The sequence below is a fragment of the Arachis hypogaea genome, chromosome 6 (genome assembly GCF_003086295.3).
Source record: "Arachis hypogaea cultivar Tifrunner chromosome 6, arahy.Tifrunner.gnm2.J5K5, whole genome shotgun sequence".
NCBI classification, from domain to species: domain Eukaryota; kingdom Viridiplantae; phylum Streptophyta; class Magnoliopsida; order Fabales; family Fabaceae; genus Arachis; species Arachis hypogaea.
Genome location: NC_092041.1, coordinates 102,874,178 through 102,890,700, shown reverse-complemented (window position 1 = coordinate 102,890,700; position 16,523 = coordinate 102,874,178). Strand labels below are relative to the sequence as shown.

At 28.1% G+C, this 16,523-nt stretch overlaps 2 protein-coding genes across 2 annotated transcripts; one reads left to right on the top strand and one right to left on the bottom strand.

Annotated features, from left to right (window-relative positions):
- Positions 1-1,771: 1,771 nt before the first annotated feature.
- Positions 1,772-10,165, top strand: LOC112697208 (triacylglycerol lipase 2). The gene is made up of 9 exons (XM_025750291.3): positions 1,772-2,122; positions 2,509-2,622; positions 6,639-6,779; positions 7,179-7,289; positions 8,111-8,254; positions 8,415-8,455; positions 8,559-8,638; positions 9,133-9,228; positions 9,696-10,165. Exons 1-9 carry the CDS (start codon positions 1,928-1,930, stop codon positions 10,019-10,021), a joined length of 1,248 nt encoding a protein of 415 aa, XP_025606076.1. The 5' UTR covers positions 1,772-1,927; the 3' UTR covers positions 10,022-10,165.
- A 4,348-nt stretch (positions 10,166-14,513) lies between these two features.
- LOC112697210 (peptidyl-prolyl cis-trans isomerase FKBP62-like) lies at positions 14,514-15,794 on the bottom strand. Its single transcript, XM_072198294.1, has 4 exons — positions 15,772-15,794; positions 15,602-15,714; positions 14,819-15,013; positions 14,514-14,728 (listed from the first exon to the last, which is right to left on the bottom strand). The coding sequence occupies exons 1-4, from the start codon at positions 15,792-15,794 to the stop codon at positions 14,529-14,531; spliced, it is 531 nt and encodes a 176-aa protein (XP_072054395.1). The 3' UTR covers positions 14,514-14,528.
- Between the last annotated feature and the right edge of the window lie 729 nt (positions 15,795-16,523).

Genomic DNA, 16,523 nt, shown 5'->3' with positions numbered 1-16,523 from the left:
GGAGGATAAAATAAACTAAAAGAGAGAGAAATAGTAAATTTACTTAACTAGAAGAAGAAAAATAAAAATTGAAAGAGCTCATTTTTATGTAACTTGTTTTTTATCATAAATTTTAAATATTTAAATTTTTTTATTTTTTTTAAATTAAATATTAATTTTAATTTATTTTGATAAATTAAGTATTATTTTTAGACACTATAACAATTAATCTGTTATATCATTTTTTTAATTTTAATTTTTTTATTATCTTTTTTTCATTTTATTATTTCTTCTTTTTTTTCCCTAATTCTTCTGCTCTTAAAATAATTTAAGGCGTATTATCATATTTTAAATATTTGAATTAAAATAATCTAACTAAAAAATGTCAAATTTTAAAAAGAGAAATTCACTAGAACTAGTTCAAAATGTTAGCTTAAAGTATAAATTAACTCATTATTTATGAATTTAATTTTAATATATTGACAGTATAAGTATTTTATACAGTTATGTAATTATAATCATTCTTTTAGAGTAATGTAAAAAGTAATTATTTTTATTAATATAATATTATGTGATTAGATATACATGTATAATAATTTTACATTGTTAATATATTAAAATTAAATTTTTATTTTATTTGTCTAAAAGTTGGTTTATTATATATATTATATATGCATTAATTTCGGTTCAATTAATATATTTAACTCAAATAAATAGAATACGTGTTATTTTATTAGATATGATCCTCAAAGAAACAAAACAAAACAAAAAATGACGTTTTTACAGTTTTAATGTGAGTCGTTTTTGGGAGTGAATTTTTTCTAATGAATAAAAAATTGGATGATGTACAGTATTTAATTTAATTATTTATTATTTTTTTATTTATTTTTAATTTTACTTATAAAATTAGAAGTGAAAAATCACACTATATTTTATCAAGTATTAAAAAAATTAGAGAGGATCTATTTCCGTCGTTCCCTGTGTAACGCTACGGCCAAAAAGAAAATTAATTAATTTTAAACCAATAAATAGGAAATAGCTAGAAATTTTATCAAAATTTATTAGCCATAATGAACCCCCATTTCCACCTTGTCCCAGCTCACTGGTATTATCGGTATCATAAACTATATGCCTTGTCAAATTTAGATAAGGGGAGAGAGATTTTTCTCTTTTATTTATAAAATATAAAAGGATAATGTGGTCGATTAATAAATTAATTTATTTTCAAGTAATCAAAAAGGAAATAATTTTTCCTGGATAAATATAAAATATAAATAATTCAACGCGTTATCTTATCTATCATTATTTTAGTCAACACAAAATTATGTTTGATATATATATACACATTATTTTATAGAATGTTAAATTAATATATTTTATGCCTTTTATGATTTTTCTAATGACAGAAAAATACTAATAAAAAATATAATTTATTTTTATTTTTTATATTATTTTTATCAATTTTCTATAATTATAATTTTTTAAAGAGATAATATAGAATTAATTTATCATCAAATAAAATTTATAAACATTAATTTTTATATCTTTATTTTTTATTTTTGATTCTTAATCTTTTGCAATCCGATCCTTAAACAGTTAAACTCGAATCTAATGAAGTCATTGTTACTTACCAAAAGCAGTAAGGAAGAAGCTCCAAATATTAGTGGACCCCTCAATGACTTCCCAAAATGTCCAAAGAAAAGAGAAAACCATATCCTTTTAGACCCTAAAAAAACCCTGTAAAGAGAGGAAAACACATGAGAATCAGAAACCAACTCTGTTTTCCAATTCCTTTCTCCTCCTAACTTCTCTTTCATTATTTCACACACCTCCTCCCTTTCTCTCTCTCTCTCTCTCTCTCTCTCTATAAATAAACGCAACATTACTACTACTCAATTATCCCCACACCTTCATTGACATAAAATAATAAACAGTTATTATTATTATTATGTCTCTCTTGGCTAATACCCTGTACCTTTTATTATTCTTTTCATCTTCTGTGCTTCACGTAGCACAGGGTTCTAGCCGTGGCTCCTTAGGTAGAAAAAACGGTGCTACTACCTTTCCTCCTTCTCTCTTGGGTGATGATGGCATATGCGCCTCTTCTGTTGTTATTCATGGTTACAAGTGCCAGGAACTTCAAGTAAGAAAACCACAACAGAGACCTTAAAAAACACACATGTTAATCTACACTACCACAAAGGCAACGCATGCATATGAAAAACGTTGCTTATAGAATAGGATACGACGATCGATTAGATAAGGTTGAAAATGCTGCCTTAGATAATTTTAGGCGACATTTTATAAATTCAGCTATAGTTAATTTCATATAAAGTTTAAAATGGATGAATACCAATCTAGTCAAATATGTCGTCAAGAGATTAATTTGTTTTGTAGTAGTGTATATTTGTGAATTGTGATGGTTATGTTAAAATTGTGGGAGACATAAAGGTTGTTTATTAACTTGAAAGAAACTACTATTTGGTAAACGTTACCCAATATCTTTTTTTTTTTTTTTTTTTTTCTCAGGTTACAACTGCAGATGGGTACATTCTTAGCGTCCAAAGAATCCCAGAAGGTAGAAGTGGCAATGGGAATAATCAGACGAAGCAGCCAGTGATACTTCAGCATGGAATATTAGTGGTAAGTGCACACAATAAATACCCTACTATTAAATTACTACTCTTTATTTGCCTATCATGCATGTAACATGTGCCAGTTTATATAAATTACTTTAACAATATATATATTTTACTTAGTACAATATAATGTTTAATAATTAGCGATCGTTTATTTGGATAATTCTACAGTGCCTATAAAATTTTTGTCTAAATTATCTAAATATAAATATTAAAAAATAAAACTCACTTTTTTATAAAATTAAAACGTGTTATTTATAAGTAGTTAAGTACTATACAATACACCTTTTTTATTTCTCCGAATATATAAGATATAGTGTAATGTATGCACCATATTCATACTGCATTGTATTTGCTAGATTTAATTTGAAGTGCATGTGTTATCCTTAATATGTTGGTGAGATGATTAATTATTTTTAAGTAAAGTTTAATTACGTTAATATGTGGAAAATGCTGGTTATTATCGTGAAAACTAATTTCACATAATATGAACTTATTAAGATATATATAGGTGTTCAATTATTATTGTTGGCGTCTTGGCGATTTGTTTCCAATTTGATTTTTTTTTTTTTAGATTTTAAGAGGCGTAAATAATTAGTATGCGGCACTTTATTATTTTCTTTTTCCTTCTTATATCCATTTAAAAATAGTTATGCTAAAAGCCTAAAACTCAATTTTCACCAAACACACTAAAACTTGATTTGGTAAAAAATTTTATTTTTAAAAAATCATAGCACCTATATTTAATAAATTAAATTATAAATAATTTTTAATAAATATAAATAATAATTATATTTGATAAAATAATTTTTAAAATTTAAAAATATTATAATAGACATAAATATAAAAAATAATTTTAAAAATTAATTAATATACAAAGATATATTAATTTTTTTTTAATTTTGATAAGTACAAGTTAATTTAAAAAAATTTTATTTTAGGTATTTTTAAAAACACTCATATCTTTTAAAAACGACAAGTATAAGTACATAATATTTTTTATTTATTAAATAAAAAATAAAAAATAATTTTTTAAAAAATTTTGCCAAACTAAACCTAATTGATTGATCATTTAGCTGAGCAAATTTTAAGTAAAATCTATATTTTATCTAATAATTAATATTTTCTGAAAATTCTCAATGAGGTATGTGAGGTATATATAGCGCTTACCACACCTGAATTTTGTGCGTATATCACCTAAACTTTAATTATTAAAAAAATAGTAAAATATATTTTTTATTTTCTAATATTTTGAAATTTTTTAGAATTACTATTCCTTTTTAATTTATTTTAATTGTTTCCATAATATTTTAAATATTTTTTAATTATATTCCTGAATTAACGTTATTAACAAAATTTGATACAACAATACTGGACAAATGTGTTAATAAAATAAATTTGAAACGTAATAAATTAAAATTGATCAATAACATCATGTATATACATTTTACCTTTATTTTCAATTTTACCAATTGTATCACATTTAAAATAGATGTCAATTATGCTCCGGGATGTTGACATGCAAGGTGTAATGTGGCAATTTAGCATATTCGAGTGCCACACATTTGTGACACATCAACTTATTGTTATTATGTCAAATTGTCAATAGCTTAATTTAAAATGTTGGATTAATTTCCTAAACAAACTAACATGAAAAGTAATTTCAAAAATGTTTTTCTCCTTATCTCCGGGAAATTAAAGATGATGCATGTGTGAAGTGTGAACTTGACTCCATAGTCCATACTTGACAAAGGTGACAACAAAAAGGGTTGAGTTCCGCGTCTGTCACACAATTAATGGCGCTAAGTTACTCTTACTCCTTTCCCTTTCATTTCTTTATTTAATTGAGTCCAAGAAGATATCATGATTCCTGACTAACGTAAGTGACGCCCATGTTGCTTTTAGACATAGAAAGTGGCACACTTTCTCAATCTCTTGGCTTTACAACTAAGCTAATTAACAAATTATTTTTGGAAAAAGCAAATGGGTCATAGTTTTGTTTATGGAAAAATAGCATTTTGGTGAATGATTAGGCTTGTCAAATCTCCTGCTTTAGACAACAACAAAAAAATCTCATTGCTTTCCAGCAGAAAATAAGTGTTTTTGCTTATCGAATTAGATTTGATATGATCAAAATTTTGATTCGATTTATACTAAATTTATCATATTAGATTTAATATTTATACTCTTTACGTTTATATCGAATATCAAATGTATTTATAAAATAAAAAATATAACAAAAATTTTATTTTTATAAAAAAATTAATAAAATCTCTCTTTTTTTCTCTAATAAATTTTTTTTCCAATTTTAAATATGTTTACTTCTAAAATATTATTAAACCAGATTTTTTTAAATAAAAAATAAAATAATACAACATATAAAAATAATTATTAATTAAAATAAAACATAAATATATACGACATATATTATTTATTTACTTATTTATTATTTAGTGCAGATCCGCATATATAAATGTGATATTTTATAATTCAATTTGAATAGAATGCAGATCACATACATTGGATTTGTCGATTCGATCATCTTACGAATCAGATCATATTCGCAAATTGCGATCAGATATAGATAAATGGAATGAATTTATAAATTCGATTCATAAACATTCTTATTAAAAAATGGTAAGTATAACTGGTTTTACTAAAACAAGCTAAGGTCAAATGTCCCGTTTTTTTTTAGAAAAAATATTTTAAATCATGAAAAAAATCACACAACACTTACAAATCACACAAAAAAACACAAATTTTATGTGTTAAAAAAAATAAACCTTCTCTATGTTAAACTATAAATCGACAGGAAGTATAATAATCAATTCCAAAAAATCTTAACAAATGTGCGGTCTTTAATACATTATTTTTGAAAAATCTCAAAATTTTATCGAAACGACCTTATTTGTAGGGCTGGCAATAGATACGGTACGGTAGGGTTTAGACTCTACTCTAATCCTATCCGTGAATTGAAAACTTTTTTAAAGCTCTATCATACTTTATCCGTGGGTTGAGAATCTCTCAACCTTAACCCTACCCGCACTCTAAAATTCTAAACTCTATCCTACCTGATTTTACCCGCAGAAACAAAAAAAATTCAAATAAATATAAAATTCAACCATTTTAAATTTTGTACATATTAATAAAATAAAAAATAAAAAATTAAGTTTAAATTAAAATTAAAAATAATAAAATCTTAAAGAAATCCAATATAAAATTATAAATAATATGATTTTTAACTAACTTAGTGATTATTTCAAGTTTTTATAAAAAGAAAATTGTAAGTATAAGACTTACTTTCTTCACTACATACATAATTTTTACATATATATTATACAATATATTAAAGATGTGAATAAAGTAGGGTAGAGTATACCTTAAATCCGTACCCTACTCTACTCGCAGATAAATTTGCATCTTACCCTACCTACAACGGATAGAGTAGACAACCCTATTCAAACAAATTAATCCGAGTTGAATATCGAAAATAGGGTATATATTGCCAGTCCTACTCATATGTCACAATATAAGGACCATTATGGATTTGTCTTCAAGTTCCACAATTTGAGTGCGCCCGGCACAGGCACTACAACACTGCTGCATAGATGATAGTAGATCACCACATTTTCTTCTTTTCTATATTATATATTCATAGATATAAGTATAACAGAGTGAATGTCGAAGGTGTCTCCTAACTAGTACCGAAACGTGGATGTTTACCATCTTGCACGACCCAAAAAACTGTTATTTATGACTTATGAGTGTGTTCTATAATTTCCAAAAATAAATAATTATGATGTGGTCCCATGCATGCATATGGTAATCTTTTATTGCCAATTAATTGTGTTACACTTACACAACATCATCCACCACCTCTGCTGATAAGAGTAAGCTTGCGAAATCCGACAAACCCAAAAAACAATGCATGCGCATTCTAAATTTACATATTATGGGTATATTCATTGAATTTAACAAATAAATAAATAAATAATAAAGTTTATATATACGTGGGTGCAGGACGGAGCGCAATGGCTTTTGAACGGTCCAGAGCAAAATCTGCCACTGATATTAGCTGATAACGGCTTCGATGTTTGGATTTCTAATACCAGAGGCACCAGATTCAGTCGCCGCCATACCTCATTGGACCCTTCTTCTAAGGTTTACTTTCTTTTCTCTTTTATTACTAGTTTAATTTCTTCATTCTACTATCTCTTACTTTTAAACTATATTTCTTAACAAATCAGTTACTAATATAAAATATATAATAAAATAATATAAAATATATATTAAAAATAAATTAAATATAATAACTAATTTTAATATATAAATAATATTTTTTAATTATTTAAAAATAAAAATTTATATATTTGTTAACATATTATTTAATAATTTTTTATTATTAATTTTTATAGATAATTATAGATAAATTTTTACCTTATTTAAATGTCTTAGTATTTAAATCATTTATAAATTTTGAAAAATATAAAAACAGAAAATAGAGGTTAAACACTTAAACCTAATCTTAACGGTAAGGATATTGGTGTGTAAAAAACACAGGCGTATTGGGATTGGTCGTGGGATGAACTGGCTAGCTATGATGTACCTGCTGTTGTGGAGTATGTGTCCAGTCAAACAGGACAAAAGCCTCATTACGTCGGTCATTCACTGGTACTACATTATCTTTCTTGCTTACTTTTACTCAACTTTGGCTTCAGTTATGTTACCTTGTTTGGAGAGTGACAGTGTTAATTTTTGTTTTAAGTTTTAAATTTTAGATAATTTTATAATAAAAAATTGAATACTATTAATTTTAATTTTTTATATATTTTTCGTATTGTTAACGTGTCATTTTTTATTGATATTATAAATAAAAAATAAAAACATTGATTTTAAATTTTTAGTATATTAAATGTGTATTAATTTTATTTATTTTTAAACACCGTATTTAAAATACGGTTTAATTAATCACATCTATTATTTCGATATTTACAGATATTAGCGATTCATTAAAATTTATAATTACAAATTTTTTTACCAAAATACCTCTATTTATTATTAATTTATTCATAAATAAACTATTATTTTGTCTCTAAAAATTTAAAATATTAATAAATTTATTCATAAATAAATAAAATTAAATTTATACTTATGATAAATGAAAAATCGTTATTTCGACTTATAAAAATGTTAAATATTAATAAATCTGCACATGAAAAAATTAATATTTTGATATTTTAAATAAAAATCATCTTTAGTAAATACAAAATTAATTTTGTTCATTCACAATTAATATCGTATGTTAGCGTTTTAAGATTTTATGGTTAACAATAATGACAAGAATTATTGAACTGAAACAAATTTACCACAGATATGGATATCGTGATGAGAGTAAATAATCACATAGAACAAGTGAATAACTGGGAAATTTAAAATCAAGATGATTGAATATAATTGATGCAAAACTAGAAATTAATGAGGATGTTTGGCAGGGAACATTGACAGTTTTGGCTTCCTTCTCGGAAGGGAAATTGGTGAATCAGCTGAAATCAGCAGCATTATTGAGCCCCATAGCCTATTTGAGTCATTTAACCACTCAATTATTAGATGTTGCAGCTAAGTTTTATCTAGACGAGGTAATTAAATTAATACAAGTTTAATATTCATCAACCATATACTTATTAATTAATTAATTATCAAGACTCAACATTAATTATCCGTCCCCATTATTCATAAATAGTGAGCTAAATGCATTAATTATAAACAGCTAACTTGTTTTTGTGTTTTGCCAAACAGTTCATTCGAATATTTGGGATATCGGAATTCGTTCCCAAAGGGTAATGTTATGTAGACTTCAACTCTATCACGTTTCCATGCATGTGTAATATAATTTATTTATTTTTATGTGTTTGTAATTTTGTATTATTATTTTTTTTATAGGATACCTGTTCAAGCCTTTCTCAAGCTAGTTTGCACTCACCGTGGAGTAGATTGTTACGACTTGTTGCCTGTTATAACCGGTTTTGACCTTCACCATACTCTATTCACAATTTCATTTCAATAATTATATTATATAGTCACTAAAATTAGTTATTTATATAAACTAATTATATATTTATGCTTTTAATTAAATTTTATAAATAATTAATTTGATTTACACTTATTACAAAACTTTATAAATAATATAATCAAATTAAATTTATATTTATAATAAAAATATAATGAAATATGACTAAAATATAAAAACAAGAGGAGATAATTGATTTTTTATATTTATAAAAAATTTGATTATACTGTGTTTAAAGGTTTGATTATTTGAACATAAAAGAGTCTAATTATTATATAATAAAAGATTTACGTATTTTATTAATTAATTATTTTATTAAAATATATAAAAAATAATAACTATAAAAAATTAAATTTACACACATACATGTTGATTTCTGGTTCCTTTTAATAACTATCTACGTTCAATTTTTTTTTATTAAAGTATAATTCCGTGTTATTCTTTCAGGTAAAAATTGTTGCCTCAATTCTTCAACTATTGAATTATTATTGAAGAATGCACCTCAGTCAACAGCATCAAAGAATTTGGTACACTTGGCCCAGAGTACGTAGTCCATTATTAGTAATTGCTTACTGTAGAAAATATTTTGTAATATTTAAATTTATTTTGAAAGATAATTTATTTTTTAAATTAGTCTTTACAATATTTTGTTAATTATATCAATTTTTAAAAAATATAATCTTAATTCAGATCGATTATTTCATTCGTTAGATAATAACATATTATGTTAAATATTATTTGGTATGATCATATATCACAAAATAATTGATTAACATAATTTAACATGTTATCATATCACGTCATCATCTAACTTATTAAACGATTAATTTAATTTATGGTTGTATCTTTCAAACACTAACTTTATTAACAAAATCTTTCCATAAATAATTTAGAGAATAAATTATCTTTAAAATATGAATTTAAATATTAAATCTAAATTTTAAACTAGCAGATAACCACAGTAGAGAGACGTATATGATGATTATTATTCGTGAATTTTTTTTTTTCAGCTATTAGAAGTGGGGTTCTTGCAAAGTATAATTACGTGAGACCAGATTATAATTTTATGCACTATGGAGAAGCATCCCCTCCAGTTTACAACCTATCTAATATCCCTCATGACCTACCTCTATTTCTGAGCTATGGTGCTCGAGATGCTCTTTCTGATGTTGTTGATGTGCAAACTTTACTTGATTCCCTAAAGTCTCATGATGCTGATAAGCTTAGTGTTCAGTTCATCAAGGACTATGCTCATCTTGATTTCGTTATGGGGGTCAATGCCAAAGACGTAGTGTACAATGCTGTCATTTCATTTTTCAACCGTCAATTTAATTAATTATTAACTTGACGAGAAAACATGTTGTTATAGAGGGTACTACAGTAATTTCAATTTATGTTATATGGTAGTTAGTTTGTTATCTTTCCCTCATGAAGGTTCAGTGCTATTGCTATACTATAAATAAATATCACTTCCTTCGTACTGTCAAGTGTCAACTCAAATTCGATACACTTTTACTTTCTTTTCTTCATATTGCTGAAAAAAGAACCGCACTCTGTAAAACAACAAATATAGAATCAAAGATTTATAAAAATTGGCGTGTAAATTAAAGTAGTAAATTAATGGGTCTCTCATCTTATAAATTTTTTATTCTTTTTTATTTTTCTTGACGTGAGACTAACTTTATATACTTCTCACACTTTTTACATTAACAAGAGGTGCTTTTGGAAATTTTGGTAGAGATAGTTTTGGAAGACGAGGCCATGGAAGAAAATTATCTCAAGGCAAAAGAGGATCTGGACAAATATGAATTGGCCACCATGTTCAATTTATGGCAAGTTAAGTCATGTAGCTAGCTATTGCTTCTTCGTTTTGATCAAAACTTTTAGCATGCTCAACAACACACTTCCTCATCATCTATGTACAACGCACTTTCTCCTCTATCAAAAATTAATCCCTTTGTGTTGTCTGCTTTGTATTTACCCTTAAAAAGTATATCTTTGGATGTACATCATAAGAGGTTTGGTCATCCAACTATGACAATTGTACAGAATATTGTGAATGAATGCTCTTCGCTAGTGAATAAAGATCAATTACAATCTTCTTTATGTGACTATGTCAATCTTGTTGTATGGTTAAATTACATCAACTACCATACTCATTCTAAGACTGTTCACTCTAATCCTCTTGAATTGTTTGTTTCTCATGTTTAGGGACCGCTCCCATTATTTCATCTCAAGGATATAGATATTATGTGGTGTTTTTTGGATGTTTACTCAAGATATACTCTTATATACACTACTAGAAAACTATTTATTACAGGCGAATATTTCTAACAAATTTTATCCCACAAAAATACAGACAAATTTTGCGATGGAATTTCTATCAAAAACAAAAAAATTGAACTAGCATAAATTACAGATAGAAAAAGAAAATCCGTCGATAATTCTATCGGAAAAATTATTTTTTTTGTGAAAAATAGTTACCGACAGAAAATCCATCTGTATTTAAATGAACTAAAATGTTACATCTTGTTAAATTATTACAGTCAGATTTTTTATCTATATTTTAAAAAATTGAGTTAAACCTAGCATTCCACCACCCTATCGAGCTCCATTCACACCACACAAATCAACCGCCCTTGTTCCTCTCTCCGCCATCAATCTATTTCTCCTCTCCGCTGCTGTCACCGCCGCTCGCATAGCACGAGCCCCCTCCTCCGTCGCCGCTCTCGTCGCGTTGCTCCCTTCGGTGCCATCGTTGCCATCATCCCAGAGTCCTCTCCGCCGCTCTCGTCGCGTCTGTTCCCTTCATTTACCGTTGTCACAGAGTTCTCTCCGCCGCTACTCTAATCCGAACACTAATTTTGTGATTCTATTGCTTAGAGGTTAGATTTTCAATCCACTAATTAACTGAAACTGAAGCCCTCCATTGAGTAAACATTTGTGTGGATAAAGTAATATTTGTTTGATGAATGCTATAGTTGTCTAGATAAAAAATTTAATTCAGTTAATACTAGTTTGGATTCATCAATTTTAGTTTTCTGCTAATTTGCCTATGTATCTCCTTGATCCAATTTTTAATTTCCACGAACCCTAACTATTGATTGAACTTTAATCGGGAATCAGATAGTGAAGAAAAACTACCGCATCCCACACCATTTCTGCCACATCTTCAGAACTCCACCGACCAAAGCCACTGCCTTCTTCTCCGGTAACCGCTTTTGGCAACTCCTTCTTTTTTCGGTCAATACAATTGCTCAGCTGGTACATCTTTTATTTTTCTTTTTTAATATTTTTAGCTTGACAATATTATGTGATGTGATGAGTGATTCACTGGTTCTTGTTTGTTGTTCATGTATCTAGTGCAGTTTGACCCTGTTACGTTGATATCAGCTTGATTTTAGTGGTTGTTAGAGTTTTTTTGTTCATTGTTCTTGAATGTTTGCCGCATATTTGCACTGAACAATATCTCAAGGCTTGTATTTTCTTATTCTTAGAGGAATTAATCTATATCTATAAGTTATTATTGAAGGATTACCATATGTTCATAACATACAACGGAAGAAAAGAAAGTAATCCTTAAAGATCTATTTTGTGCTTAAACTTTATTCCAATAATATACAATATATAGATCAGATCTAAATACCTGTGTACGCTAGTAAAAATCACTTTCTCCTTCGATGGTACGAAGGCGCTATGCGTATCCACACCGAGACTAACCTTTGCTGTCAACTCTTTGACCAATGAATATGATCTAAATTGAGAAACCTCTTGCAACTCTTTGCACGTTATAAAATTCTTCTCCAAGAATTAGGCTCACATAGGTTTATGTGCGTAGATGTAAAGGAATAAAACTCTTGTTATTCTCTCTGTTATATTCCTCTACTCTTGGCATACATATATATAGTACGAGATTTGTTACTAGTTTTAAATTTGATTATTAATTCAAATTTAAATCATATCTTGAAATTCCAAATCTAAATCCTTTAAATTTTATGAATCATATTATAACAATTTAAAACATAATCGATTTGGATCTCATCCAAATTTATAATTCAAATTCAGAAATAGAATAACTAATTATTCTCAAATCTCATTTAATATTCTCAATTATCATACTATTATTATATTCTTTGTGCTAGCAAAAAATATAATAATATTCCATCTGAATTAATATAATTATTTATTTGATCAAATCAAAATAATAATTAAATAATTCTACAGCAAAGATTAGAACACTCGTTAGTATGTGACCCCATAGGTTCAATACTAAGCGGGTAGTAAATTAGTCATACTAAATTTACTAATCAAGGTTGGCATCTAGCAACAGCCCTCAACGACCCGATAGTTTGAAGTAATCTATTTTTACTAAGAATCTCAGAAGAACAAAGTATAATTCTTTCCATCTTTCCAGCTCTTGGTTAACCTTTAGAGTATGGTTTAATTATTAAACTCTAACTTGTTACCATTATTATAATGAACTGTGAATGACCTAAAAAGCTCATTTCTTCATTCATTCAATCTCTTTGGCCAAGGTTTTATTCATTTCAGTCATTATCATCGTAGAGCTCAAACTCTTTATCGAGAGTTGACGGATTTCTTATTGATTAATAATTAATTCTACAAGTATTTAAATCATACACAATATCCATTCAACTAATACCCTAAGGTATTAGGTGTCCGGAATCAAAGTATAATAAATACATTGTTAATTACTATGACAGTCGCAGGTCAAAGTAAACTCTATTACTATGTTCATCTTGAGAATATCCTATTGACAAATTTGCGGTAATTATAACCATTAGGAATTCTCAAAATGAGTCAGTTCACTACAAGAGACACGCCGAATAGCGGCGGTTTTCTTTGGGATTTGCGGCGGTTTTTAACGGCCACAAAACGAAATTCCAGCAGTTCCACAAGTGTCGCCTGTTAGGGGGTGGAGATTTGATTTTGCGGCGGTTTTGAGAAACCGCTGGCACAACCGCAGCAAATTAGGTTGATGATTTTGAGGCGGTTGCAAAACCGCCGCTATTTTGGTTAGTTGATTTAAAAAAAAATCTGCAGCGGTTTAAAACCGCCGCAAATTTATGTGGGTTTTTTTTAAAATTGCGACGGTTTTGAACCGCCGCAATTTCTTACATGAGCTTAAAAAAATTGACCAACTACAATAGTTCATACCATTTTTTTACTATATCCTATTTTCTTTATGTCATATTTATTAAACTTTAAATATTAACATAGAAAAAGAATAAATAAACAATATCATGATTAACAAAGCATAAGGTTAATCAATTTGAGAAGTGAAATAACACAAATAATTTTTAAGTAGAAAATCATTGTTAACAGATGAGCATCAGCCAATTGCATGAGATGTTTTTGCAAGCAAGTAATTAACTAGACAAAAAGTTAAAAAAAGAACATGTTGAGCCTTATCTTGCAACTGTACTGCACTCTACAGTGAAGGATACAGAGAACTATATATTAAAACCCAAAAAAAATATTCATGTGATTCTGAATTTTCTCACATCACAACAAATTTCGCTAAGATTTTTGCAGGGAGTACAATACCTTTTCATATCTCTTTGATGCTCTTTCATATTTGCCAGCCTTGAATAATGCATTCCCTTCTTCCTTCTTCTTTCCAGCTGCCTCTATCTTCTCGGGTGTATTCAGATCCCACGATTCCTTTTCTTGCATTCCATTTTTATTAAATTAGTGTTGTTTTTAATATTGTCAGAACCATAAAACATTAGGAACATAAGACAATTCTCCCTCACCTTTACAAAGGAAACCAGCTCAACTTCATAGTACACGTTGGAGTTGGGAGGAACGGTGGCCAATTCCTAAGTTGACCCAGATGAGCCAAAAGCATACTCAGGATGTATGGTCACCAATGCAACTTTCCCTTTCTTCATGTTCATCACAGCTTTATCAAGTCCATCAATTACTTGCTCCTCGTCAATTTTGAACTCAAATGGCTGCTCATCATCATGACCCTTCTTCACGAAAACAGTCCCATCTTGCAGCTTACCAATAAGTTTCACTACAACAATAAAATAACGAATTCAACAACAGCAGCCAATGAAATAGTAAATGGAACAAAGAGAAGCATAATGCAGATCAAAAGCTTTACCTTGAACCACAGCTCCATCATTGGGACGTTCATACCCCTCTCCCTCCTTCAAGGTCTTCTTGAGAACATTCTTATCCTTGGTTATGTCAGATACAACCTTCCAAGATATCCACTCAAGATCAATTTGGAGCGAAGCATTCAGAGGTACAACACCTTCATCACCTGATGCTGGCCTTCCATTCTCATCAAACGCATCTGCAAAACTATACATGTCAATGAACTTACACATGATAATTCATTGGTGAGTATAAGCAGTGGTCACAATCAACTCCCAAGTTTCATATATATATATATATATATATATATATATATATATATATATATATATATATATATATAGTGTGTGTGTGTGTGTGTTTGATCCTGGGGAAATGCAGCTAGCTAGCTCTATTCATAATAATAATAGTAATAATAATCATAATATATTGAGCATAGAAATAAAGAGGAGATGTAATAATAAAAGATAAACGATTTTTTAAGAATAATGGAACAATGACTGAATGAGGAATTGAGGATTACTCAACACTCAAGTGCAAACACCTTATCTTTTATATTTAGTTTTGAAAAGTAGATTAATTAGAAGAAAAAAAACTAAATACATATATATTTGGATAAGACAAGCATTTCTATAATTGATAGTTAAGCTGCGAAAGCTATGAACAATTGGGATTTTTACATAAATCCCAATAAGTATTTTCAAACAAGAACAGTAACAATTCAACATTAAATCATAATAACTTCTATTCATCAAAAGACATAATAAAAGTTGAAACAGATATTTACCAAGAGAAGCCAGCTGCTGTTTCTTTCTAGACCCTGTAGGGTGACTTCTACCCCATTTCTGGCCTTGTTGTGGAGCTGAATTATAGTGACTCATATGTTCAATACAAATCACACTGATACAAAAATTGAAAATGTAGAATTTATCAGATAAACAAATAACTGTAGTATACCTGAATCCAACTCTCTTGAACATTTTGACACCAGTAGGCTTTATTATTAGTGTCACGTAAACACCAGGCTCAAATTGTTCAATAACTTGTGTTTTTCTATTTCTCAAATAGTTCAGGATGATGTACTTGAATTCTAATCAAGGGATTTGTTCTGTTTCTCATATATTCTCTTTGAAATATTTTATGCCATTAATTTGGATGACTAAGCATTTTTTATAAAGAAACATGATGCTCAAATACTAAAGCAGTTTGTAATATGAAGTGTGGAATTGAAAGTTGAGCAATCGAGATATTTATATATATAAGTCAATGATTTCAACTATATCCTTGGTAAATAGAATGAAGATACCTAAATAATAGTGGACTCAAAAATTTCTAGCATTGCTTTATGCTTAAAAGACTCATTTGCTGCCAATGTTGTAGGTTCCTTAATACCATCGATGAAGCAAAGAAATTACTAGGTACAAAAAAATTAGCAAAACCAATTTTAAAGTGCATAGAAAGAAAGTTAGGAGAATATTGGAACAAAATAGAAGCAGAATAGATTCAAGAAAAGAAGAAGAAGAGCACCGGTGAGTCTGTCCCAGTTTCGGCGACGGTTGTAACTGGTGGCGGCGTGTTTAACGGCGACCTCCATGCAGCTTCACGCTCCGCTACTTCACGCTCATGCTCTTCAATATAACTTTGCATCTCTCTCTCTCCTTCATGATCCTATCTTGAATATCAGCATCTAATGCTTCTTTCAACTCTTG

Coding starts and splice junctions, on each gene's coding strand:
- LOC112697210 (XM_072198294.1), bottom strand. CDS start 15,794: ATGTTCAAGAGAGTTGGATTCAG. Junction 15,715..15,771: donor TTCAAGAGAGTTGGATTCAG/GTATACTACAGT, acceptor TTTTTGTATCAG/TGTGATTTGTATTGAACATA. Junction 15,014..15,601: donor ACAGCAGCTGGCTTCTCTTG/GTAAATATCTGT, acceptor ATAGTTTTGCAG/ATGCGTTTGATGAGAATGGA.
- LOC112697208 (XM_025750291.3), top strand. CDS start 1,928: ATGTCTCTCTTGGCTAATACCCTGTACCTTTTATTATTCTTTTCATCT. Junction 6,780..7,178: donor CATTGGACCCTTCTTCTAAG/GTTTACTTTCTT, acceptor TAAAAAACACAG/GCGTATTGGGATTGGTCGTG. Junction 8,639..9,132: donor CTTGTTGCCTGTTATAACCG/GTTTTGACCTTC, acceptor TTATTCTTTCAG/GTAAAAATTGTTGCCTCAAT.